The sequence below is a fragment of the Molossus molossus genome, unplaced genomic scaffold (assembly GCF_014108415.1).
Source record: "Molossus molossus isolate mMolMol1 unplaced genomic scaffold, mMolMol1.p scaffold_m16_p_17, whole genome shotgun sequence".
In the NCBI taxonomy this organism is placed as follows: domain Eukaryota; kingdom Metazoa; phylum Chordata; class Mammalia; order Chiroptera; family Molossidae; genus Molossus; species Molossus molossus.
Window position 1 is genome coordinate 30,259,968 of NW_023425352.1, and position 26,291 is coordinate 30,286,258.

Here is a 26,291-nt window from a genome sequence, read left to right on the forward strand (position 1 = left end):
ACACATTCATATTTTAGATATTTAATATAGACAAAGAGCCAAAAAGGAAGAAATATTGAGTGAATGGGACACTTGGTTAGATATTTGAGGGAAATTTTCAATTTTGCTCCTCACCTCTCACTGTGGGGCAAAATAAATTCCAGGTACATACATTGTAAAATGTAGAGAGAAAGGAAAGAAGTAAGGGGATAAAACTAGGGAAGAAAGAAGAGAGAGTCTTGGGGAGAGTTTTTAAAATTTAGGTGAACTAGCCTGGCTGGTGTGGCTCAGTGACTGAGTGTGGACCCATGAACCAAGAGGTTGCCAGTTTGATTCCTGGTCAGGACACATGTCCACGTTGTGGGCCAAATCCCCAGTGGGGGGCATGCAGGAGGTGGCCAATCTATGTTCTCTCTCACTGATGTTTCTATCTCTCTCTCTCTCCCTCTCTCTTCCTCTCTCTCTCAAGTCAATAAAAAAAATTTTTTTTAATAAAATGAGGTGGATGTCCATTTGTTCTCTGAATCAGGAGACACTTTCTAAGCTTAAGAGAAATAAAAGAAATCATCAAGAAGATACTGCTACATTAGGCTACACAAAAATTTTCACATCAAAACTATAGGCACATGTTTTTAGAAACTGAAATATTTCTGTAATAAATGAAAAGTCATTATCCTCCAACATAAAAAGTTCAAATAAATCCACTAAGACATAAAAGGCAATAAGCTAAAGAAGAAAAAGAAATAGCCTATAAAATAATTCAATTTCTTAATAATAAAAAAGAAAATTATATCATTCTCCTCCTATACAATTAAGAAAGATTAGAAAGTAGCATTCCCAAGGTTGTGGAGAAAAGGAGACTCTAGTACACTGCTGGTGGGAATGCAGACTGGTGCAGCCACTATGGAAAACACTATGGTGTTACCTCAAAAAATTAAAAATTGAATTGCCATTCAACCCAGTGATCCCACTTCTAGAAATATACCCTTAGAAGCCTGAAACACCAATCAGAAAGAATATATGTACCTCCATGTTCATAGCAGCACTATTTACAATAGCTAAAATCTGGAAACAGCCCAAATGTCCATCAGTAGATGAGTGGATAAAAAAGCTGTGGTACATATACACAATGGAGTACTATGCAGCTGTAAGAAAGAAAGATCTCTTATCCTTTGAGACGACATGGAGGGACCTGGAAAGTGTCATCCTAAACGAAACAAGCCAAACAGAGAAAGACAAGTATCATATGATCTCACTTATTTGTGGAATATAATGAACATAACATTCTGAGGAATGAGGTAGCCCCAGAGACATGGAAGTGGGGTACAGACTGACTATCCCCAGAAGAGGGGGTGGGGGGGAAGATAAACCACAGAACTTATATGCATGTGTGCATGAACAACGGACATGGACAACAAAGCTGAGGAGAGGGCGGGGAGGGAGGGGGAGGAGGAATCAGTGGGGGGAAAAGGAGAAATATCTGTAACAAAAATGAATTAATTTAAATTTTAAAAATCAGTGGTACATATACACAATGGAGTACTATGCAGCTATAAGAAAGAAAGATCTCTTATCCTTTGAGATGACATGGAGGGTCCTGGAAAGTATTATCCTAAGCGAAACAAACCAAGCAGAGAAAGACAAATATCACATGATCTCACTTATTTGTGGAATATAATGAACATAACAGTCTGAGGAACAGGGTAGTCCCAGAGACATGGAAGTGGGGTACAGATTGATAATCCTCAGAAGAGGGGGTGGTGGGGGAGAGATAAACCACAGAACTTATATGCATGTGTGCATGAACAACAAAGCTGGGGACAGGGCAGGAAGGGTGGGAGAGGGGGTGTCAGTGGGGGAAAAAGGAGAAACATCTGTAACAAAAATTAATTAATTAAATTTAAAAAAAAAGAAAGCAGCATTCCCTGATAGTGAAGGCATGATGAAATGAGTCTTGTCCTCCATGAATGTACATTAATAGAACTTTCCCAGGAAATAATTTTACACTATATATCAAATATTCACATCCTTGGCTCGATGGATGATTTTCTATAAGTATACCCTAGAAGGAATTAAACTGAAACAGAGGTAAATTATGCTCATTTTAGAAAATTTTATAACAACAAAACAATATTATACAACCCAATAATAAGAGAATTAAGAAATGATGGCAGCCTGGCTGGTTTGGCTCAGTGTTGGCCTGTGGACCAAAGAGTCATGGGTTCAATTCCAGTCCAGGGCATGTACCTGGGTGGCGGTACATCCCCGGTCCTGATCGGGGTCGTGTGGGAGGTAACCAATAGATGTGTCTCTTTCATGTCACTGTTTTTGTCTCTCTCTTCCTCACACTCTATGTGAAGATAAATGAAAAAATACCCTCAGATGAGGATTTAAAAAAAGAAAGAAAGAAAGAAAATGATGGCATTCCTACACAAGAATACATTATGATACCCAGACGGTGTGGCTCAGTGGTTGAGCATCAACCCATGTACCAAGAGGTCACTGGTTCGATTCCCGGTTAGGGCACATGCCCAGGTTGTGGGCCAAGTCCCCAGTGGGGGGCATGCAGGAGGTGGCCAGTCAATGTTCTCTCTCATCCATGTTTCTCTCTCTCCCTCTCTCTTTCTCTCTCTCTAAACTCAATAAAGGAAAAAAAATTTTTTTTAAATGTCCTCGGGTGAGGATAAAAAATAAAAAAAAGAATACATTATGCAACCATTAAAATGATATTTATTAAAAAATATATTTCTATGTTTAAATATTTTAAATACAGGAAACAAAATTGCATGTTTGGTACAATCTCAATTGAGATAAAATATAGGGAGTGAACTGGCAATATCTCTGGATAAAGAATGAACATACCATTTGACCAACAATCTAATTCTAAAAATTTATCCTAGATATGCTAGAGCAGAAATGACATGTATACACAATATTTTTGTAAGGTTGCTTGAAATAGCAAAAGACTGCAAACAACCTAAATGTATGTCAAATCAGATAAAATTCAGGCATAAAATGAAATACAGTCCAGCCAGCTGCCCCACCACCACCACCAAAAAAAGAAAAATAAAAGCTCTATTTATACTAATATGGGACAATCTTCAATATCTATTGCCAAGTGAAAAAAATCAAAATATAGAAAAGAATGTACAGCACATTAAGATCTGTATTGTGGCAAAGGGGGAGGATTTACTTACAAATGTGCTTATATATGTCTAGGCCACTGCTGGAAGACGCCAAGGAAATCACTAAGAGATGATGGTAAACTAGATGGCCAGGGGCAGGAAGAACAGAATGGAAGGGGCATTTATTTATTACTATATTGCTTTTGGTACTATTTACATTTTTAACAATTTTTAACTATACAAAACTAATTTTAAGATAAAAAATGTCAAAAGTTTAAATTATTATCCATACAGGGTAGGGCAAAAGTAAGTTTACAGCCCTGGCCGGTTTGGCTCAGCGGTTAGAGCGTCGGCCTGCGGTCCTGAGAGACCAGGGTTCGGTTCCCGCTAAGGGCACGTACCTCGGTTGCAGTTTGTCCCCGGCCCTGGTTGGGTTGTGCGGGTGGCAGCCACTCGATGTGTTCCTTTCACATCGATGTTTCTCTCTCTCTCTGTTCCTCTCTCTCCCTCCCACTCTATCTGAACAAAAAATGGAAAAATGTCCTCGGGTGAGGATAAAAAAAAGAAAAAAAAAAGTAAGTTTACAGTTGGGATTACACAAAACAGAGAATTTATTCTTGTATTATTATTTATTAATTATTGTATTATTTTCCATAGGAACAACTGTAAACCTACTTTTGACCCACCCTGCATCAACATGTGGGAAAAACAACTAAAGGAGATGTCCTAAAATTTCCATAGACTTTAATCCCTGAATGGTGGATTTATGAGTGGTTGTTGTTTTCTTCCACACTCTTTCTTTAGTGTACAAATATTTCACATTGGGAATGTATGACTTTCATAACAAAGAAAAATTAACATGATTTTAGATAGATAGATAGATAGATAGATAGACAGACAGACAGACTTTTTTTTTATGAATTTTTATTTATTTTTTTGTTACAGATATTTTACCTTTTTACCCCATTGGCACCCCCCACCCCCACCCCCACCCTGTCCCCGGCTTAGTTGTCCATGTCCATTGGTCATGCATACATGCATATAAGTTCTGTGGTTTATCTCTTCCCACCCCCCTACCCCCCATCCCCTCTTCTGAGGGATGTCAGTCTGTGCCCTACTTCCATGTTTCTGGGTCTACTGTATTCCTCAGACTGTTATGTTCATTATATTACGTATATAAGTGAGATCATGTGATATTTGTCTTTTTCTGCTTGGCTTCTTTCACTTAGGATAATACTTTCCAGGTCCCTCCATGTCGTCTCAAAGGATAAGAGATCTTTCTTTCTTACCGCTGCATAGTACTCCATGGTGTATATGTACCACAGCTTTGTTATCCATTCGTCTACTGGTGGACACTTGGGCTGTTTCCAGATCTTAGCTATTGTAAATAGTGCTGCTATGAACATGGGGGTACATATATTCTTCCTGATTGGTGTTTCAGGCTTCTTAGGGTATATTCCCAGCAGTGGGATCACTGGGTCAAATGGAAGTTCAATTTTTAATTTTTTGAGGTAGCACCATATTGTTTTCCATAGCGGCTGCACCAGTCTGCATTCCCACCAGCAGTGTATTAGAGTCCCCTTTTCTCCACACCCTCGCCAACACTTGTTGTTTGATGATTTGTTGATGGCGGCCATTCTGACAGGTGTGAGGTGATACCTCACTGTTGTTTTAATTTGCATCTCTCTGATGATTAGTGATGTTGAGCATTTCTTCATATGTCTCTTGGCCATTTGTATGTCCAATAGACAGACTTTTTAAAAGACTAGGTTGCCCAGCAGGTGTGGCTCAGTGGATTGAGCATCATCTCATGGTTTGATTCCCAGTCAGGGCACATGCCTGGGTTGAGGGCTTGATCCCCTGTAGTGGGGGGGGGGGGGCCTGCAGAAGGCAGCCAATGAATTTTTCCTTTTTACATCAATGTTTTTATCTCTCTCTCTAAAAAAATCAATAAAACCATATATATTTTTTAAAGACCGGGTTTTAATGTAGTCCACTGAAGCCTATTTAATCCTTATATAACTGAAATAGCTCTTATCTACAAGGAAGAAAACAAACTGTTATAATTTTAGTAATAAAAAATGAAAACAAAGTTGATTTAAAACTACTCTTAGATGATGGTAGAAGGGGTCTATTAAGATCCCAAGGCATTTCTGGGCACTTTCCTTAATTTTTCCTTCAAGAATTATGATTTTCCTTTCCCTAGAAGAGGCATTAGTTGGTTATTTATAACTTTGCGATGCCCATGTGTCATTAAATATCTTGCTGTGGACTATTTGGTTAAGAGCTTTTGTAAAGACAAACTCAAAAACTGAAATGATATTGTTATAGAGAAGGCAAATTGTAATTATGCTTGGAGCAGAAATAGGTTTGTCTTTAAATATTGGAAATTCAAAAGAATTTTTTTCTGGTCTTCAAATTCATGCTACTGTGTCTTATTCAAATTTATATCCCCAATGCTTCTCATATTGCCGGGCACATAGTAGGTGCTCAATAAATGTTTGCTCAATGAATGGTTGAGTTAACTTAATGATGTGATGGAAGAATTGTAATCAACATTAGAGTTCATGTAAATACTCTATTATTAGGTAGACAGCCCGGGGATTACTAGAAATGCTTTCCCTTAGAACACTTCCGTAAGATAAGCTATCACTGGCTCTGATAGAGGCTGAGCCTTGATTCAACTTTAGAACTGAGTGCAAGTGTTAGAAGCAGCCCAATTCAGGAACTTAACATCAGAAAGCCAAGGAAATGAGAAATTCCCCACACCCCCTCAACTCCTCAAATGCATAACCACTGAAATTTAGGAAATTAATGTATTCTTTAGAAAGATATAGAACAGGAAATCATAGCACCTCCATGTTAAATGCAACATTAAAGACAACCCAGGTCAAGCCCCTCATTTAATGATGAAGAAACAGACTCAGAGAGGATAAGTGACTTATCCAAAGTCACACTGCTACGTACAAGGGGATCCAGGAGCCAGGCCACCTTTTCATGGAATCTTTATCATGCAAAGTAACAGGAATATTGAAGTGGAGTAGGATGCAAACTAAATTCCTAAAATTACTACATAAAAATTCTATAACTACAGAGAGACCTTATGTCCAGAATTAAAATAAATTTGAGGTTCTTTTTTTGCTCACTTGATTTTTCAGTTAACTTTCTTACCGTGAACAACTATGTGTAATAACATAAATTAATCTTGGAACATTGTCCGTAGAATAATTTTTTTAATTTAACCCCCAAATGGAAAAAATAGACCTTCTCTTAGTTACTGATATTCCAAGCCCTCCTAATATGTAAGGGGTAGTAGTCATTTCTTTCTTGATGATGCCCCTGGTCTTTCTGCTTTCTTTCCTTTGGTGCATCTAGGAGTCTTGGCATTACATGAATTACATCTTTTGAAAAATAAGTGTCTGGCCCTGGCCGGTTTGGCTCCACGGTTAGAGTGATGGCCCAAGGACCAAAGAGTCGCAGGTTCAATTCTGGTCAGGGGCACATACCTCGGTTGTAATTTTATCCCTGGCCCTGGTTGCAGTCATGTGGGAAGCAACCAATTGATGTGTGTCTTTCATATCAATGTTTCTCTCTCTCACTCTCGCTCTCTCTCTCTCTCTCTCTCTCTCTCTCTCTCTGCCACCCTCCCTCCCACTCTATCTGAAAATCAATGGAAAAATATCCTCGGTGAGGATTAAAAAAAACAAAAAACATATTTTGTAACCACAATACCTTGAAAAATGTTTTGAAAAGTAAAACACTATACAAGTGTAAATATATTGTAGTGTCCCATTTTCTGACAAGACAGATAATACTGAATGACAGCTAAGATTTAGAACAATATATTCCAGAAATTGCAGGCTTAACTTCCCTGGTTACCAGCAGCATTGTGTTTTTCTTAATGCCTGAAATGACATCTAAACAAGGGGTAGCTGAATGGTATTTGGGGAATTTTAAAAACCTTAATGAGATCAAGTAATTGCTTGGTGAATCTAAAAATTTTACCTTTGAACTAATCATCAATAGCTTCATACATCATCATAGCTATCTCGCTCCCATCCACCCACATTTCATCCAGTCAATATATGGGAGATGGGTGTCTAAGAAATCACTTCCTCTGGATGTCTGAACCTGCACTTGGGAGCCATTGTTTAAATATTTATCGAATTAGTCTGGTCTAACTTACAATTAATGGAAAGTCTGCAGTAATGTAGACTCCATGAGCCACTAAGGAAAGCTAAAACTTTGACCCAGGGTGTGAAACAAACACATTTTATGCTCCTTCTACATTTGTTTCTTTGCAATCCATGAAATGCTTCCAGAAATCATTTAAAAATAATTGCGTTTCCTGCTTCCATTTGCTAAATGGATGATGCTGATAAAAATAGTAATAACAGGCTACCCTAAACGGTATCATTTTTCAATAAACTAAGTATATTTTAAATAAAACTCTTGACTGCCACTGAGGAGTGTGAATTGGAAATGCAATGAAATTGCCCAGTCTGAAGGAAAGACAGACAATATAAACCCACAGAAACGCTTCCTCTTAAAATTCTTGTCGGTAAAAAGGGGGAGGAACATCTTTTAGTGCTTGCAGGCTTAAGTAGACCTACACATGTCCTCCCCGCACCCAGGCCCAAGCCTAGCAAAGACTCTGTCCTGCTCTACTTTCTGCTGTGCTTCTAGAGCCATCCGGGGAAGCTAGGTTTCTGGTGGCCACAAAATAGGAAACAGAATGCCGGTGCAAGGCTCGGGGAAGGAGGGAAACGTCTCTCCTCTCTGTTGGGGAGGGTACATGATTTTCACTTTCATTCTATAGTACAGTATTTATTAAAGGTTTACTGCATGCCAGACCCAGTGCTAGATGCCAGGAACACCAGAGTAAGCCACTGCAGTGCTGTATGTTCACAGGCCCTGTGGAACATGCATCAGTGGGTCAGACGAAGAAGAAATATACTAAACAGTTTATATAATAGAAACACCAAATAACACAGACCAGAGGCAGACTTTTTTTTTTTTTTAACACTTAGAAAGATATAAGGCATATTTTATAATGCTCATTTCCCCCAGAAAACTGGAAATGGTACCCGAGTCAGTTTATTAGTTTCCTAGGGTTAGTAGAATAAAGTGCTACATACACAGAAATTGCATATCTCCTATATTGTATTGTAATCCCTTCCAGATTTAATGCTAGAATTGAATTTAGGCAAAAAAAAAAAAACCCAAAAAAACATGAAATGAACAAAAGCCCTCATCTCTCTTCTTATAGCTAGAATTAGACCTGGCTTGATACCTTCTCAAGGGTACAACAGGTCAAATCAGGAAGTTCACATTACAACATGGACTAGTATAGTAATTGAGGTCTTGGGCTTAACTTCCCTGTGTCAGTTTCCTTATCTGGAAAATGGAGCCAATAACAGTATCTACCTCATAGGATTCTTATGAGAATTAAATGAGATAAAGTATGTGAAGGATTTATATAATATTTAATACATAGTTAGTGATCAATATATGTTCATTCATTCATTCATTCAACACATACCTATGGAGCACCTATTCTGCGTCAGGCTGGATATATACAACAGTAGACAAAACAGACAAAAATCCCTACCCTCATGGCATTAACATCTCAATGAGGAGAGATAAGTAATAAATAAGTAAAAATATTATATCCAATCATAATAAGGGAAATAGAGAAAAGCACATTGTGGAAGGGGGTAGGGAAGAGCGAAGGCTGTGGTTTTAAATAGGATGGCTAGAGAAGGCGGAGCCTGAGGGAATGGGGGACCAGCCATGAGGCCAGCTGGGGGAAGAAAATTTCAGATAGAAGAAACTGCAAACAAAAGCAAAGAGATTTGTGTGAATAAAGCGGAGAATAGCCGCCTATAATCCTTTCCCCAAATTCTGACACGCAAAAACCTCTGAAGATTCTAGTTATGTTAATTCCCTGCCCTCTTTTACCTCCAGGTCTGGGAGCATGATCAGTCCTCTCCCTGGAACAGCTTTCAGTTTCCTTTCTTTTCATGAAGAGCCTCTGGAAGGCTCTGTCACGGCCAGGCTCGGGGCCAGGCTCGGGGCCAGGCTCGGGGCCAGGCTCGCCTAGACCTTACCGCAGCATCCCTCCGTCAGCCACCACACTCTAGTGCTACTGAGGGCTTGACCCCTGAGCAAACAAATATTACTACTCTTCTATTATTATTGTCACTATTATTGCTTATCCTGGTCCAAAGGAGGGGGAGCTAAACTAAAGAACTGCCCTTGGAGGGATGGGGACTGTGTATCAGGACTCCAACATCTCCCTCAAACTTAGAATTTCCACCTGAACGCTGAAAGTTTCTACGTATTTGAAGGCAATCTTGGCCCTAATTGTGTTGTCTGAAAAGTTAAAACTAGTTATTTTCTATCCTTTAATTAATTAATTTTTATTGATTTTTAGAGAGAGGGAAACATTGGTGTGAGAGTGAACCACTGATCAGTCAGCTGCCTCCTGCACACCCCCCACCAGGGATGGAGCCTGCAAGCGGGCATGTGCCCTGACCCAGAATCGAACTGGCAACTTTTCGGTAACCCAACCAACTAAGCATCACCAGCCGGGGCCATTTTCTATTCTTAATGGCGAAATAAACTGAATGAGGAAGAGGAATCCTGAGATGGGAAGAGGGGAGAAGAGAGATGAAGAAAAAGAAGTGGAGAGGTGAGGAAGGATGAAGGGCATAATTCAACTATAAAAGAAAATTATAAACAAGATTCATAGAGACTAACTTGATTGGCCTTTCTCCTCCAGCAAGTATCTACAAATGGGGGGATGGGGTTATCGTTAAACCTTTCTTGTAGTAGTCTTTAGAAAGTGATGAGATTTTTTTAGTATTTAAGATTTTTAATGCTACCAAACTCCCCTTCCAAAATAGAAGATTCTAATGGTTAGAAAATAGGCTTTAAAAAAATTTTAAGTGAGAAGTGGTCTTATTGTCTTTCATCTGGAAAATTGCCTGAAACTGGCAGTGACTTTTTTCTGTTTTTTAAGTAGCTACACAGGATAGGGTTCACTTCGTGGTGACTGCCGGATGCTCCAAAGTCAAGATCCTCTGCAGACAGGAAATGCCTTTGCCAGTTCCAAGGTCCCCTCCCCACAGCCCTCTCTATTGTCTGCAGAGATTTGTGTACATTTGACTGAGGAGGTTTCCCGCCTGTAACTGCGAATCAAAGACTGCCTCAAAAGAAAGGAGTCAGTGGGGGCTTTCTAGCTTTTCTGGCTAATACTTGGAGCCTACTGTGTGCTAGATACCTCCTCTCAGTTGATCCACCCACCTCTAAGGAACTGAGGAACTAAGACTGAGAATTCATGTATCCCAAGGCCCCCAGCAAGGGAGGTGTAGGGCACTGGTTTGCCTTACTCCCAGCCCTGCTCTTATCCACAAGGCTGTAATTCCTGAGAAAGGGGTAGCTGCTGTTCTGTGGACCTCAGATCTAGATATTTTGGTGAGTGGGAGGAATCTCCAAAATGCTTCTCATCTGAATGCAACAATACCACAAAATGTATCGAGGGACACAATTAGGTGAGCAAGTACAGAGTCCAGCTGGAATGTCATGAAACCCAAAGGGATGAAAAGTAAATGTTAAGATTATTTTTACTAAAAGTTACAAATTTCTAACCATTTAGAAGCATCCTGGGAGATTGCTTGGTTTTCCACGTTCTGTCCCATGTTTCCATGTTGTCAATAGTTATATAAATATCACCTCCAATCACGGATTTCAAGGATCATTATTGGATTTTAAAGAAGAATCAAAAAGGTGAGCTTTTAAGTTCATGTAATCTTCCACAAGGCAGTAAAACTGGATAGGAATTTTGGTAAGTGCAGTCTCTCCCCAGGAAAATGCATTTTCCAAGTCCAAATACATTTTTTTGAATCCCTACCCTGCCCCCATTAACTAAAATGAACATTCACAGCAAAGAAACCACACATACACACACACAAATAGGGTTGTCAGAAATGTTGAAAGAGAATAGGTACTTTCACTATCAGAGATGGTTTCCTCTTTTCCCACAAGATGTCTTATCAGCTCTCACCCTGAGAAAACCATAAAAACTAAGAATAAGAAACCTTATGCAATAGTTCTCTAAATAAAATACTACACAACAAGCTAGTCAACCCTAAAAATGATGTTGTTTAAAGAGTCAAAGTACATCATCCAACAAAATCAATATCCTATTAAGTTAGAAAGGGTTCTGAATATCAAAGACCAACGAACTGAATAACTTAAAATATAAGTACATGACCCAGGGGATTAATCACATACTGTCATGGTGAAATTAGGGCAATTCTTCCAATCATTAACGTTTTGCTTACAAAAATGTGCTTTTCTGTTTGTCTTTCTGCTAAATGATAACCGTTTCAAGTTGAATCTCCTGATAAAAAGAGTTAAAAACAAGACAGGAGTTGTGCTGTAAAGGTCATTCTTGCTGCTTCAACATGAAATAGCCAAAAAACAAACAAATGAAAAATGCCTGGATTGTAGGAAGAATTTGTAAATATTCATTGGCAATCTGCAACAGGGCACTTCAGAGAACAGTTAATGCTAACCTGTGTCCTGAGAACACTGTACTTCCTCCAGTTAACACACTCTTGATTCTTAAGGACATGTTTAGATTCAGAATATGAGCAACTTGAAGAGAGTTAGGAATAGCTTTAAATTGGAAAACTGCCTGGTTTCAAGGATTATTTATTTTGAAACAAGATTTCACCCCTCAGCTTTTCTAGTGTCCATCAATACATAAGCCTGTATTTCTCTACTTGATAGTCATGATACAGTTATTCTCAAGAATAAACATTAACCAGAGGTTATCTCTAGGAGCGAAACACACACACTGATTTCAGGATTGCTTTAATTCAATATTAGGCCCACAAGCCTCCCATTCTCTCAAACTCTGATACAGACAGTCCATTTTCAAAGGCGACTGATTATGACCTTTGAAACCCTGATGTAACCTGTCAGGCAGAGTCAGGGAGCTTGAAGCCTGCAGCTGATGGGAAAGAAGACCCTCCCACTGGATGTCTCCTTTGGGATCCAACACCGAGGAGACACAGAGAATAGGAGAAACAATAAAGATAAAGAGCTTGAACTGAGTTCGGAATTTGGGGGCTGGAAATGGTCATGTAGATCAACTAGACCATATTCATTCTTCAGACAGAGAATGAGGCCAAGAACGAAAACTTCAACTCAAATCTATAAACTTCCAGGCCTATGCACACCTCCCTGCCCTAGGACCCAATACTAATCTAAACTCACAGGCAATTCCAAGGAGGCAGGATGCGACAAACCCCTAAGAGCAACGACTTCTTCGCTCTGTCTTCACCTGAAGGCCCGTGTCTAGGGAGCCACAGACCTGGTCAGCCACCTTCACAGGACCTCTGCCAGGAGGCACCCAGCTCCACAATTAGAGGCCTCCAAGGAGGCACAGGTTAGAATAAGAGACCTCTGGGCTTCTCCTCTGGCGGGTCTCTCTCCTCATTTTCCTGGGCCTGATGGCTCAGCTAGATGCAGAACAGCAACACCTGGGCCAATCGGAAACCTCAGCCCACCTTTCTCTCAGCCCCACCCCACCCTCAGCACTTTCATTCTCCCTCATCTCACAACACCCATCCCTTCAGCCTGCTCCTTCCCCTCACTATCAAAGTCTGGCTCCCACCACCTTGGATAGGCCCTGCTCCCCGCTTCCTCCCGCTAAGCAGTGAGGGACGAGTGGGGAGTGGGGTGAGGGGGGAATGGGGAATTCCGGCCCGCTTGGAACAGTGGTTCTCAACGCTTGGTCCCCCACCAGCAACTTTGATATCACCTGAACACCTGTTAGAAGCAAATTCCCTGTCCCCCTCCAGCCCTACCAAATCAGAAACCCGGGCTGAGGCCGGGCAAGAGTCCAGCAGGCTCTGCAGGTGGTTCTGAAGCCCCCAGGACGCGTGAGAACCGCAGTGTTAGCTCGCACTACCCCCCCGCTCCTCCCGGTCAGGGTCCCACCCCCCTGAGCGGACCCCCACCCCCAACCTCCGCTCGGCAGCCAGGGGATGACGCAGTGTTGACTCACGCCGGTCAAGGACAGCAGCCGGGCCAGCCCGGCGGGCCGAGGCGAATCGATGGGACTCCGGCGGCCCTGCGCTTCCGCCGCTCTTCCCGCCGCCGCCTGGCGCGCCCGGTGTCCGACCTGCCGGGCTCTGGGTCCGCCGGCGGGAATTTTCCCCGCAGCCACAGAAGCACACACACCCAGCATATGGCCAACAGCTGGGAAAAGGCCCAAACCTACCCTTCCAGGTGCCCACCCACCCGCCGAGGCCCAGACCCGCGCTCTGGATGCTCCTGGCTGAGCCCCAGAGAAACGCACCAGCTGCGGCACCGGTGCGTCTCGGCGCCCAGCACCGCGCCAGGCCCCTGGGGGCAGGTGTAAGAAGAGGTGTGGGTTTGTTCTAATCAAAGAATAAGAGGTCCGACGAAGTCAGTCGTCCCACCGTGGACAGATTTATTTTATAGGCAGGTTACTTATTTTAAAAAAAGAAACATTTTGGCCATGTTTTTTACAGTGAACAATTTATATATACACATTATAAACACTGATATAAAACACAATATCTACAAATCTACTTACATTCAATTAACCTGCTACTGCTAGTTCGTTCATCTGTGCTTAATTTTAGTCACCAATGAGTCAGTTTCTCTGCTTGAATTGGACAGTACTATCCTTAACACCTTAGTCAAACAGGTACTGAGTGATAATGCAAAACAAGTATTTAAGATTACCAACTATGTCTCTCTAACAAAAGGCACACATACATCCCAGAGACAAGAGCTCTGAGCTGTTTTTGAATTTAAGGCAGCACTATAAGAATGTAATATAAAAGTAAAGAATGTTTTCTTTTAAAATATTTCAAGGCTGCCTGAAATGTGGGCCCCCTTTCCAAAGCATACTTCTGAATTTGGGGTACCCTCTGGTTTTCCATTAAGTGGGATGAAGATACAGATTATAGAAAAGTTATTCAAGAAGATCCTATTTAAAATCTTTAAAGTTATAACTTAAAATTTTAACCAAAAAGTTCAAAATTACTTTTTATAAATAGAAAAAAATTATTTTTTTAAAAGGGGATAATTTAATCAGTGAACAGTCCCCTTATCATACAACCTAAAAAATCAATATAGAAGCTGTTTCTTAAGTCAAAATCAAGCTTTCAATGTGAGTCTGTTATTTAGCCAGTGCACCAAATAGTTTAGGGTTTCCAGAATACCAGAAAACTGATTCCCTTTCTCATATAGTTTTCCAGTTGTGTATAGAGATTTCCTGTTGCAATTATTCCCAAGCCCAGTTTTCTGAATGTGCTGATGTCAATTGATCATCATCCAGCATTAAAATAGCCTTTATCGCCCTCAATGTCCACTTCCTGATCAGAATCCTCTGAAATCTCTGATTCAAGGTCTTCCTGGGAGGCAGGAGAAGGCGAACACTGAGAGCTATCCAAAGCACCTTTATTCTGTTCACTGGGCAGGTCCTGCCTCTGATCGCAGGGATCGTCCAAACTTTCCAGTTCCTCTTTTTTATTAGTTTGAGGGTTCTCCTGAATAAAGAGGGTGAAAAATGGAGATTGGTAGATCATGAAATATGGAAGTGGTGAGGCATAAATCAAAATGTCTTTTCATCCTTTACCATCTTTTTAATTTTTAGTTTATCAATTGCTTTTAGCTAGAATCTTTACATACTCTTTTTCTCACTTTGGAAGAAGTTCTTTTCATATCAGAGAAAGATTATACTCTTGCCAAATAAGAACCAGTCACAAATATAACTGTAAATATATTATGTCAAATGAACACTAGTTCCAGCCCAAACCCATGATCTAAAGATTCTCAAAAAAGTTTAGCGGGGGGGAAGAAATCAGATCACTGTGCACATACACATTATCATCATTCTTCAAATAATTAAACCTTGCCAATTAACATGGCCTTCCAGACATTTTTTTTAAATGAATGCTAAATAATGATTAAGGGTAAAGTTTCAAAATTATCAGACTGAATCCTTTTCATCCATTTTCTGAAGTATGTTTATAAACATAGTCACATAAATATGTGTAACAGGTTACAAAATTGTGGCAAATAAATGCAGAAATAGAAGAATGTTTTCAACTGAAAAGGGAAACAACTTAAAATCTGAAGGAAATTTCTGGAAAATATTCCCATATTACATAGGTACTCCTATTTTTAAAGTCCCTGGTACAGTCACACTTTTGACCAAGAGCTAAATGTATTAGTAAATTTTTAGTCCTGTGTTTGTCTAAAATGATCATAAATACTATACAGAAATATTATAAGGTGTTTTTTAAATTTATTTTCTTTATTGATTTTGAGAGAGAGAGGAAGGGAGAGGGAGAGAAAGACAGAAACACGGATGAGAGAGAACATCGATTGGCCACCTCCTGCATGCCCCGCACTGGGGATTTGGCCCACAACCTAGACATGTGCCCTGACTGGAATTAAACTGGCAACCTCTTGGTGCACGGGTCTACACTGAACCACTGAGCCATACCAGCCAGGCTATAAGGTGTTTTTTTTTTTTTTTAAAGCAAGACTATAGAATAATAGATTCACCAGGCTTGCATCTATGTAACAAATATATGCACAAGGTCAGAAATTGAGAGGAAACCTGAAATTTTTAAAATCATGTTAGAATAATAAAATTATGGGAATTTTATTTCCTGCTTCAAAATGTTCTTTGTAACACTATCTTGTTTTTAATGAAAATGTTTTATGATCACTATATTTTAAAATGCACATTGCTTTCAATTTCCCCACTCGTATTATTGTTTCAAAAATATTTTATTTACTATCAACTATACATACACTGGCAAATGAACAATTCATCAACTGTCAGATTGTTTTGAAGAAGACATCCAGATTAGGACATCATAAACAAATCCTTAGCCTTAAATCAATCGAGCACCTTTAAAAACTGAATTAGACTTTACTTTTTTATCACATATTGTGTAACGAGGACACTGGAAGAAAGACTGTTAGAAAGTTTAAGCTACTTTCCAAACAGGCTTGGATATTATCTTACACCTTTCTATATTCATTTTAAGAGCTGGCATTAGATGGAAAATAATTTTTAAACTCTTTGATATTTAATTCTTCTAAAAAACAGTGCAAACAAGACTTAAAGGTGTTTATTTCTTTATATTTACCTTTGAGCTCTGCCTGGTTTTATTATGGCTGTGTAAATAAAAGAAACAATTTTCTCCCAAAGATAACTGCTTAAGTCATTTACTGTCAATTACTTTATCTTTCCTGCGTTAATTAGATAAACAACATATGGGGTTTATAAAACAATTAGCCAGTAGTTTTACTAGCCAGTGTGTGAAAACCCAAGCATAATTGATATAGGAACTGCATTAGCTGCTTTTAGCATTACTGCCACCTGAGCAACTCATCCTGACTTTCAGCAAGACTATTTGCCTTTTTAATCAAGGTGAAGAGGTTAAATAGACTCTCAAATGACTTTTGCATACAACCTATAACAGGCCTTGCATTGAGATAACCTGATAAAAATATTTATTTCCATAGAAACAGAACCACGCCCATACCTGTTTTAGTCTTCGCCATTTAGCGCGTCGATTCTGAAACCAGGTTTTGACCTACAGGAAAGAGAGAGAGAAAACTTGCCACCAGTCCAGAATCCCTAGGGACCTAGCGGGGAGGCGGCAGACACCGGGCTGTAGAGCAGACCAGCGCATCTGCAGTTGGATAGCCAGGCGCGACAGCAAGAGCGCACAATGCCTCCCCGACTTTCTTCCACCCCGCGACGCCGGCTCCAGGAGCCTGCCTCAAGCAGCCAGCGCGCTCACCTGTCTCTCGCTAAGCTGCAACATCTTTGCCAGACGTTTCCTCTCAGGCGGGGAGAGGTATTTCTGGGTCTCAAACTTCTTCTCCAGCTCGATAGTCTGGTCGTTGGAGAACCTCACCTGGCCTCCTTTCCTTTTATGCAGAGGCCTTTGCAAGAAAGGGCTCCAGAGCAGAGGTTTGCCTGTGGGCAGCAAGAGTGGTGATTAGTGACGGCCCTGGAGCAGCCTGCCGACCCTAGACCTACCTGGCCCTGAGGGTGACAAAAGCGTAAGGGGACTCAGGAGGACACCCAACCAGACACGTTCATATACACTCACGGATACACACTGCCACCAATACACATACCCAGAGCCACTGAAACAGTGAAAGTCACACACCTATACTGAATAAGCACAGAGACGGCCTTGAACAATAACAGACACTAGACACATACAACCTTTACACCCATAGCTTGATCCCCAAAAGATCACCAATTATAGGTTGAACTTAAAATACCATGACCCTCTTTAATCAGTCGCTCTTCAATTTATCTACAACTTTTTGCACCTTCAAGTCCTCTGCCTTGGTGAAGCGCACTTTCCAAATACCCTGAGTGTCTGTTGGGGAGGAGCGGGGCCGTTACACCACCCAAGGCGGTTGTGGCCACAGGCCGACGGCGGGAGCCTAACCAGGGAACCACGCGCCAGGCTGCGCGGGAAGCCCTTGAGCCCGGCGCCAGCCTTCGGCCGTGCGTGGAGCTTCCAATCCTGGATCCAGGGCGCCGCGGCCTCCTCTGATTTCACACCCGGGCCGCGGGGGCAGCCAGTTAAAGCCACCCCGTGGGCTATGGCAACATTTCCGTCAATGTGTTTCCTGTTGGTCTATCTCGAAAACCCTTTGCTTCCTCCTGCGCAGTCCCAGCAGTAACCCAAGGAAACTCAGGGCGCGCTCGGTGAAAACGTTCGCCCCCATACCCCGCCCAGTTGAGTATCCCCCTCCCGCGCCAGCAGGTTAACAGAGCCACGCCGGGGCCGCAGCACCAAACCCTCCAGGCTGAAATAAAAAAATACAGTATAATAACTTTTTTAAGACAAGAACTAAAATATAATCCTCCACCCCCATCTCTCTAACAACGACAAAGTGGAGAACTGAGCTAGAGGCGGTGCCATCGTAATGACTTTAAAATGTAAATTAATTAAAATAGTAGTTGTCTCCAGGGTCTCTACAGAAGCTGCCAATTACAAAGAGTAGATTTAAAACTCTGGTGGCCCAAGGCTAGGAGCCCCAGTTCCTTATTTACCCCAGGGTTTCAGATACCAGAGGCGCCAAGGGCCACCCGGAGTGGGAATCAAGGGTATCTTATGTGTCTTATAGGGTATCTTATACGTCTTATGCCGCACACTGAGGGGACAAGCCCTGAAAATTCTACGCTACCCTTCCTACTCCAGAGACGTGTCCGACAGTCCATCCGTCCGTGGGTCTGCAGGCCTGTGCCTAAACGTTTTGAAAGCTGGCATTGTTGTGTGTGTGTGTGTGTGTGTGTGTGTGTGTGTGTTTTCGAGATTTTGCTTACGTCAGGCTTCAGACTGGTGCAAAACAACCTCAAAAAAAAAAAAAAAAAAAAAAAAGGAAGCAACTGGTTATTTTAGCTGCCATAAAGTCACATCCCACACAGAGGAAATGAACAATATCAGAAAAACGGATCCCGGCTATCAGAAGTCGAGTGTTTCCTGAATTTGTCTGTATTGAGGATGTCGATAAAATAATCAGCAGCGTGCACTACTCCGGGGGAAGGGTCTGCTTCACGCAGCCAGGAAAACACTTAACAGCTTCTGAAACCAGATTTACTCCTATCGAGAACTCAAGATTTCCTGTATGAACGGAAAGGGTCAGGCTCTTTCACTACACAAGCTTGTTGAACTAGGTCCAGCCCCGTAACCACCGGGCCCAGCAACTATCCCTGCCCTGCAGGGGCCGGCCCGGGCGCCTTGGCCCTCCCTTCCCTGTCCCTCCAGCTAAGGGGAACCCACCCAAAGCGACACGCGCGCCCCAGGATTGCCTTCGGCTGCCAGCCCCTGCGGCAGCACCAGAGGTCTCGCCCCGCCGCCGCGCCCCGACGCCTGCAAGGTTCAGGAAAACCAATCTGAGTCACGGTGCGGTCACTCCTGCCGCGCGCCGGCAGTGCCCGCGTCTCCCGAACCCGCGCGCTCCCGAGAGCCGCTTTTCAATCGTTTTTGCCACAACTTTCTATTGCCTCCCCCTGCGCCCCCGCCGCCTCCAGGGCACTGCCACCTGCCGGGTGGCGCCTTCCTCGCCCCGCCTCGGCTCGGCCCCGCCATGACCCCGGCCGCCCTTACCCAGGGGGTCGTGGCGGAGCAGGGCATGCGTGTAGTCGTTCACCGTCCGCGGGAAGGGGTACACAGGACCCCCGAAACCGCCGGGTCCGTAGGCAGCGGCCAGCGCGGCAGCGGAGTGGTGCGAGAAGGCGGGGTGGATCGGCGTGGGCTCGTACACCGGGGTCCGGTAGGAGGACACGAGGCTGGTGAAGGAGGAGTTGGGGGACGGCAGCGTGGGGGTGGGAGTGGGCGCGGGCGCGGCGGGCCCGCGGCCCAGGATGTCCTCGATGTAGAAAGGCGTCGGGTGCGCGGGCTGCAGCAGCGGCGTGGGCGCGTACAGCGGCACCCCCACGGCGCCCGCCGCTGCCGGCCCGGGGTGCGGGTACTGCATGGCTCCGCTGCGCTCCGGCCCCTCGGAGAGCTGTCGGCCCGCGCCGCGGCGCTACATTTATCCGCGCTCCGCACTCCCGGCGATAGGCTCTGCTGGCCGCGGGGTGGGGCCGCGCTCTCTGGCCCCTTCCTGCCGCCGGGCCCTGCGGCCAATGGCGCGGAGCCCCGGGAGCCGCCTCCCGCCCCCACCCTTGGCCCGCCCCCGCCGGCCGAGCTCCCCGCCCCCGGGACGCGCTTGCTCCCAGGCTCCAAGGACCCTGAGCCCCGGTGCCTAGCTGCCGCGGTCGCTCGGGGCTCCCGGCAGGCTGGCCCAGGATGCCCTCGAAGAAATCTCAGGGTCGTGTCCGTCGTGGGAGTCGAGAGGAAACAGCTGCCGTGAACGCGGACTTAAACAGTCAGCACAGCGGGGAGGCATCTCTGCCGAAACTCGGGGACACTAGCGGCCCGGGGCCCCAGGCAAGGGGTAACTGGACTCGGGCCTGGCTAGCGTAGAGGCCACTGGCAGAGCCGCGCCTTCGCAGGCCTGAGAGTATCCACCCTCGTCCGCGTGCTTCCTGGAGTAACGGTGGCACTGGTGTTGCCCGGGTGTCTCCAGAGCTCTCAGCGGGAGAGAGTGCCCTGGGGTCCTGGAGCAGCAACCAGGAGAGGGACCCAAGGCCCTTAGCTGCGTCCCAGTGACGTATGGACGACTAGACTTCAGGTGCTTCGGACTCTCGGCCGCTCTAGCCCTTTCCATTTTGTGGGTCCCCGGACTCAGCCACTTCCCTGGGGAAGCCGGCGGAAGACTCTTCGGGCAGGAATCAGGGGCAAGTCTGGGTGCTGTGGCTCCAGGCAGAAACTGTGCGGCCTTCTCCGACCCAGTGGGGGCTGCTCCATGTCCCCTCTCTCCGAATCCTAGGGGATCGCAGCTGTGCGCAGCCTCACTTTTCCGTTTTGCACGTGTTTTCTATTGAAGCTGTGACGCTACCCGGTGTGGCCTCGGCTCTGTGCAGCTCCACTCGCCTGTGGGGCAAGGGGGCATTTTTTTGATTGACGCCCTCCTGTGGTCGTCACACCTCGCGGTGAGCTGTTTCAGCTAAGGTCCTCCATTAATCATAGAAATGAAAAGACTTACCAGCTTCTTCTATTGAGATTTTTTATTTACATCTTGGAACTGTTTCTCAAACTGCAGCGGAACCGCAGTAGGAAGAACAATGGACTGGAAGCCAAAGGACCGAGTTCGAGTTTCACTCCGCACATTTTTATTGAGTAACTACTCTGTGCCAGCAGTGAACTACACAAATGTAGTTCCTGTCCTCACCAAGGCAGGAAACAAATCTTAATACAGTGACTTGTGTATGTGCCATGAAGTAGAAGTACGTAATAATCTGGAACCTTATAACAAAGGGACATCAGTTAATTGGGGAAGGGGGCATGTTAAGGAAGAGAAAGGGTTCCCCTAGGAAGTGATGTTTAAGGAATGAGTGGTTATCAAAGAGCCTAGAGAGGGACAAATAGTCTAAGTCCAGGGAATGGCATGTGAGTGTTGCCAGTGCAACTGGTCAAGACACCCTCCCTGAGCTTTTCTTACCTGAAACATTTAAGACTTAGCTTAAAGCTTCCTAATCTTTTGGGGGCGGGATTATAGGCATCTTTCAGAATCTAAGGACGGACAAGAGTTACAAGTATAGATAAACACACTGAGCATAATAAGCTATCATTGGAGGTAAAACATTGGAAGAGGGTATGAATATTTATCTGTGCCTTTGCTCTATTATATAAACTATCTCTGGAAGGATATATAAAAAACTAATAACATTGTCTATGAAGAGAAAGGTGGAGTTGGGCGGAGACTGTACTGTATACTTCATGAATATTTGGAGAATTGAATGACGTGGATATGTGGTGTGTTCATAGTAAAAGTAGGTCCTTGGAGAAGTGGCTGACTCCTAAGTCTGGGGCAGGAAAAGTACAAGGTGCGCTGGGGGCAGGAGCTGCCCAAAACCAGAGACAAAACAAGAACTGCCTTGAAGAGTCTAACATTGGCCAAATTTGGGGTGATTAAAGCATTAAAAACACAGTATAGATCATAACACATTGACTATAACAGTACATAGTATCTGAATACATGTAGTGACACTTAGAGAAAGGGATGGTAGATGGTAACGCTGAAAGAATGACAGCTAACAAATGTAGAAAAATTGAAAAAAAATCAGAAAATGGCCCAGCCTGTGTGGCTCTGTAGTTGAGCATTGACCCATGCACCAAAAGGTCACCAGTTCGATTCTGGGTCAGGGTGCGTGCCCAGGTTGTGGGCTAAATCCCCAGGGCAGGGCATGCAGGAGGCAACCAATCAATGATCTCTCTTATCGATGTCTCTATCTCACCCTCTTTCTTCCTCTCTCTCTAAAAGCAATGAAGAAAAAAAATTTTTTAAGAAAAAAAATCAGAAAATGTAATAATTCATTCAAGAAAGAATTGTATTGATTACCAAAACCACTGAAACATTATTGAGGATGAGGATTTAACAAGGTCTCATAGTATCACCCCAATTGATTGGCACCCCAACTGATTGGCTTCTGGATTAAAAAGAAAAAAATTGACAAAAGACATTTTGGAAGATAATAGGCAAAAACTGAATGTGAATTGTATGTTAGATGACATTATTAGTATTCACTGTGTTAATAGTGATATTGGTATTGTGGGTAAGTTTTTATTCTTGGGAGGTATAGGCAAACTATTTAGGGGTGAAGGGTTATGATATCTGCAACTTCCTTTGGAATAGTTCAGTATACACATATATGCACACAGATAATGTGCATGTAAAGAGGGAAATGTTTAAAATGAAAGCATTGTCTTATAGTTTTAAGGTAGAATTATTTGAATTATTTAAGTCTGCATACAAGTTCAGGAGGTGTATTGCCCCTGGGAACCATCTGTGGAGGGCTGTTTGTGGATCATTGGTGCCTCTGTGGTCTGGTCTGATGTTGTACCCATTCCACCAGTCATAATTCTCATCACATGGCCTGATGGAGAATTCAGGCAGGTGCTGGGAGATTATGAAACTAACATGTGCACTTCTGTGCACCAAGGACAGACAGATTTGGGGACAAAGAAAGGACAGTTACTATCTGAAGCTCACAGGTGCCTTTAAAAGTTATGTTTGGGCCCAGCCAGGGTGGCTCAGTGGTTGAGCGTTGACCTATGCACCAAGAAGTTGCCATTTCCTGGTCAGGGCACATGCCCAGGTTGTGGGCACAGTCCCCAGTGGGGGGCATGCAGAAGGTGGCTAGTCGATGTTCTCGCTCATCAGTGTTTCTATCTCTCTCTCCCTCTCCCTTCCTCTCTCTCTAAAATCAATAAAGAAAAATAAAATAAAATAAAAAGTTATATTTGGGTGTTTAATGATTTGGACCTCAGTGGACTAAGCAGATAACTGATTATTATATTCTCACAAAATGTTTTTCCCTCACCTTTGTTTATCTGCCCCTTCCACCTAGTGAGCAATTGAGATAATCACAACAGTTTATTTAATGCCTTTACTAGTCAGCTTTCATTCTCCATCTTCAAAAATAGTATGGATTTATAATTTGTTTTGTGCATGACTCAGCCACCAGAAAGATATGTCTCTACAAAGCTTACAAAAATAAATAGGAACTGCCAGGGAAATAATCACTAATTAGGAAAAGGAAGCATCATCCCTTTTTTTTATTTAACCACAGAACCTATGAGCTGAATGGAGATCTTAAAAGGCATTGGTATAACATTCCAACTCAGCTACATAATCCTCACTAGCAAATTGAAGCACTTAATTCTTTTAAGCTATGTAACACTACCTCTTCTAAATCCAATAGTCAGATCCATGTTCATTTTGCTACAGTTAAAAAAAAATTGCAACCACATTTGTGAATGTCACATTTATTGAACTACATAATTTTTAATATCACTTGTGTAGGTTTTATAGTTTGTTTTATTGTTTTAAAAGTCATTTGGGGCTCTAAAAGAACAAGATTTTTCCAAAGTTGTCCTTATAATTTTTTTCACACAGTCAGAACTAATAAAACAAAACTGTTGTAGCTATTTAATTCAAAATCTCTTGGAGTTTCAATATTTTTTCTCTGCTGGATACTAAAACCAATAAAGCTACATGAGATTTTAATTATATTCTGAATTAAACAAGACTCTTTCCAAAAAAATTGGCACCATTTATTTTAGTCACTGCTATTGTGCAAGAGACCAAACTTTGTGAGAATAGAAGGTGGTTCTCACCTCTAATTTATCTACTAGGAACTTCGGTAAAATTTTTGCAACTTATTTTCAATAATTAAATATACATGGAGGAAAAACTTCAGATTAACAATAGTTAGAAAACATCAATGGGTTGTACTGTAACAATTGGTTCTATTTTATCTTCAGCTGCTGAAATGACTAAGTCCTTTATTTAATCACATATCAAATCATTTGCATTATATTTTAAAATTTGACAAAATGTAATTGGTCGAGGGTTTAGAACTCTACTAACTTAACAAAATGCCAATATGATCAAAGAAAAAATGTTTCATTCATGTCATGAATGGGATCAGAGCTGTGGATCACATGGGCAATAGTCACCATGATGTCACTTCAGTGATGTCCACATTTTCCATACTACAGTGTACTTACATAGTACCATAACGTGGGTGAATCTGACTGACCATGGAGCTTTGGGTGGAGTTTATGATCGTTATTTGTTCAATGTTAAAAGTGATGAAGAGATCAACTAAGTGGATTGAGCATAGTCCCATGGACTGAAAGGTCCCGGTTCGATTCCCGGTCAGGGCACATGCTGGGTTGCGGGCTCAATCCCCAAGGGGAGAGGCGGCTTGCAGGAGGCAGTGGATCAATGTTTCTATCTCTCTTTCTAAAACAAACAATAAAACATATTTAAGAAAAAAAAGTGATGAAGAATTCAGCAATAAAAAGACAAAGAACCCGCCCTGGCCGGTTTGGCTCAGCAGTTATAGTGTCAGCCCATGGATCAGTGAGTCACAGGTGTGATTCTGGTCAAGGGCACGTACCTTGGTGGCGGTTCATCTGGGCCCAGGTCGAGTCATGCGAGGGGCAGCCGGCCCCCATTCCTCCCACTCTATATAATGATAAATGGAAAAATATCCTCGGGTGAGGATTTTTAAAAATAATAATAAATAAAAAGACAGAGAACCCAAAAGATCTGAATAGACGATTCTCCAAAGAAGATGTACAAACGAATAATAAGCATATGAAAAAGATGTTCAACATCATTAGTCATCAGAGAAATGCAAATCAAAGCCACAGTAAGGTACCACTTCATACCCACTAAGATAGCTATAATTTTTTTAAAAAGCAGAAATTACTGGTTTTGCTCAGTGGTTAGAGCGTCGGCCCACAGACCAAAGAGTTGTGGGTTCGATTCCTGTCAAGGGCACATACCTCACTTGCCGTTCTCCCCAGCCCTGGTCGGGTCGTGTGGGAGGCAACCAGTCTATGTGGCTCTATCACATCAATGTTTCTCTCTGTCTCTCTCCCTCCCTCGCTTCCACTCTATCTGATAATAAGTAGAAAAATATCCTCAGGTGAGGAATAAAAAAATAAATAAAAATAAATAAATGAAAGACAGAAATTGACAAATGTTGGTAAGGATATGGAAATTTAGAACCTTCATACACTGCTATGGTGATGTAAAATGAAGCAGCTGTTTGGAAAACAATCTGAAAGTTCCTGAAAAGGTTAAACATAAAATTATGATATGACCCAGTAATTCCATTCCTGGTATATACCCAGGTAATGAAAATACATGTCCAGCCCTGGCTGGTTTTGCTCAATGGTTAGAGCATTGGCCTGCGGACCAGAGAGTCCCAGGTTCAGTTCCCGCTAAGGGCACGTACCTCAGTTGCAGTGGGTAGCAACCAGTACATCGATGTTTCTCTCTCTCTCTTCCTCTTTCTCTCCTTCCCACTCTATCTGAAGATAAATGCAAAAAAAATGTCCTAGGGTGAGGATAAAAAAAAAAGGAAATACGTGTCCACACAATAACTTGTACACAAATGTTCATAGCAGAATTATTCATAAAACCCAAAAAGCGGAAATGGCCTAAATGTCCATCAACTAATGACTGGATAGATAAAATGTAGTACATCCAAACAATGGAATATTATGTGGTAATAAAAAGGAATACCCCCTGGGCAGTGTGGCTTAGTTGCTAGGGCATTGTCCCGTGCACCAAAAGGTTCCCTGTTGGATTCCTAGTCAGGACACATGCCTAGGTTGTGGGCTAGATCCCTGGTAGGGGGCAAGCAGGAGGCGGCCAATAAGTGTTTTACTCTCCCACTGATGTTTCTCTCTCCCTCTCCCTTCCTCTTTCTCTAAAAATCAATTTTTAAAAAAATTTTTTTAAAAAGGACTAAAGTACCAAGACATGCTAAAATGTGAATGAACTTTGAAAATATTTTGCTGAGTGAAAGAAGGCAGATACAATAGATCATATATTTGATGATTGCATTGATATGAAGTGTCCACAGTAGGCAAATCTATAGAGACAGAAAGTAGATTACGGGTTGCCTAGAGCTAAGGAATAAATGGAGGCATGTACCACCGTAAATTTCCTTCTAAGTAC

The 26,291-nt window shown here is 42.6% G+C and overlaps 1 protein-coding gene across 1 annotated transcript; it reads right to left on the reverse strand.

Annotated features, from left to right (window-relative positions):
* Positions 1-13,584: 13,584 nt before the first annotated feature.
* On the reverse strand, positions 13,585-19,708 carry HHEX (hematopoietically expressed homeobox). The gene is made up of 4 exons (XM_036265211.1): positions 19,313-19,708; positions 16,979-17,157; positions 16,718-16,768; positions 13,585-14,701 (listed from the first exon to the last, which is right to left on the reverse strand). The coding sequence occupies exons 1-4, from the start codon at positions 19,680-19,682 to the stop codon at positions 14,483-14,485; spliced, it is 819 nt and encodes a 272-aa protein (XP_036121104.1). The 5' UTR covers positions 19,683-19,708; the 3' UTR covers positions 13,585-14,482.
* Between the last annotated feature and the right edge of the window lie 6,583 nt (positions 19,709-26,291).

What these genes read in the sequence shown, in the direction of transcription:
- HHEX (XM_036265211.1), bottom strand. Translation starts at nt 19,682, where the DNA reads ATGCAGTACCCGCACCCCGGGCCGGCAGCGGCGGGCGCCGTGGGGGTG. An exon ending in GCTCCGCCACGACCCCCTGG is followed by an intron (nt 17,158 to 19,312) that starts GTAAGGGCGGCC and finishes TGCTGCCCACAG; the next exon opens with GCAAACCTCTGCTCTGGAGC. An exon ending in TGCAGCTTAGCGAGAGACAG is followed by an intron (nt 16,769 to 16,978) that starts GTGAGCGCGCTG and finishes TCTTTCCTGTAG; the next exon opens with GTCAAAACCTGGTTTCAGAA.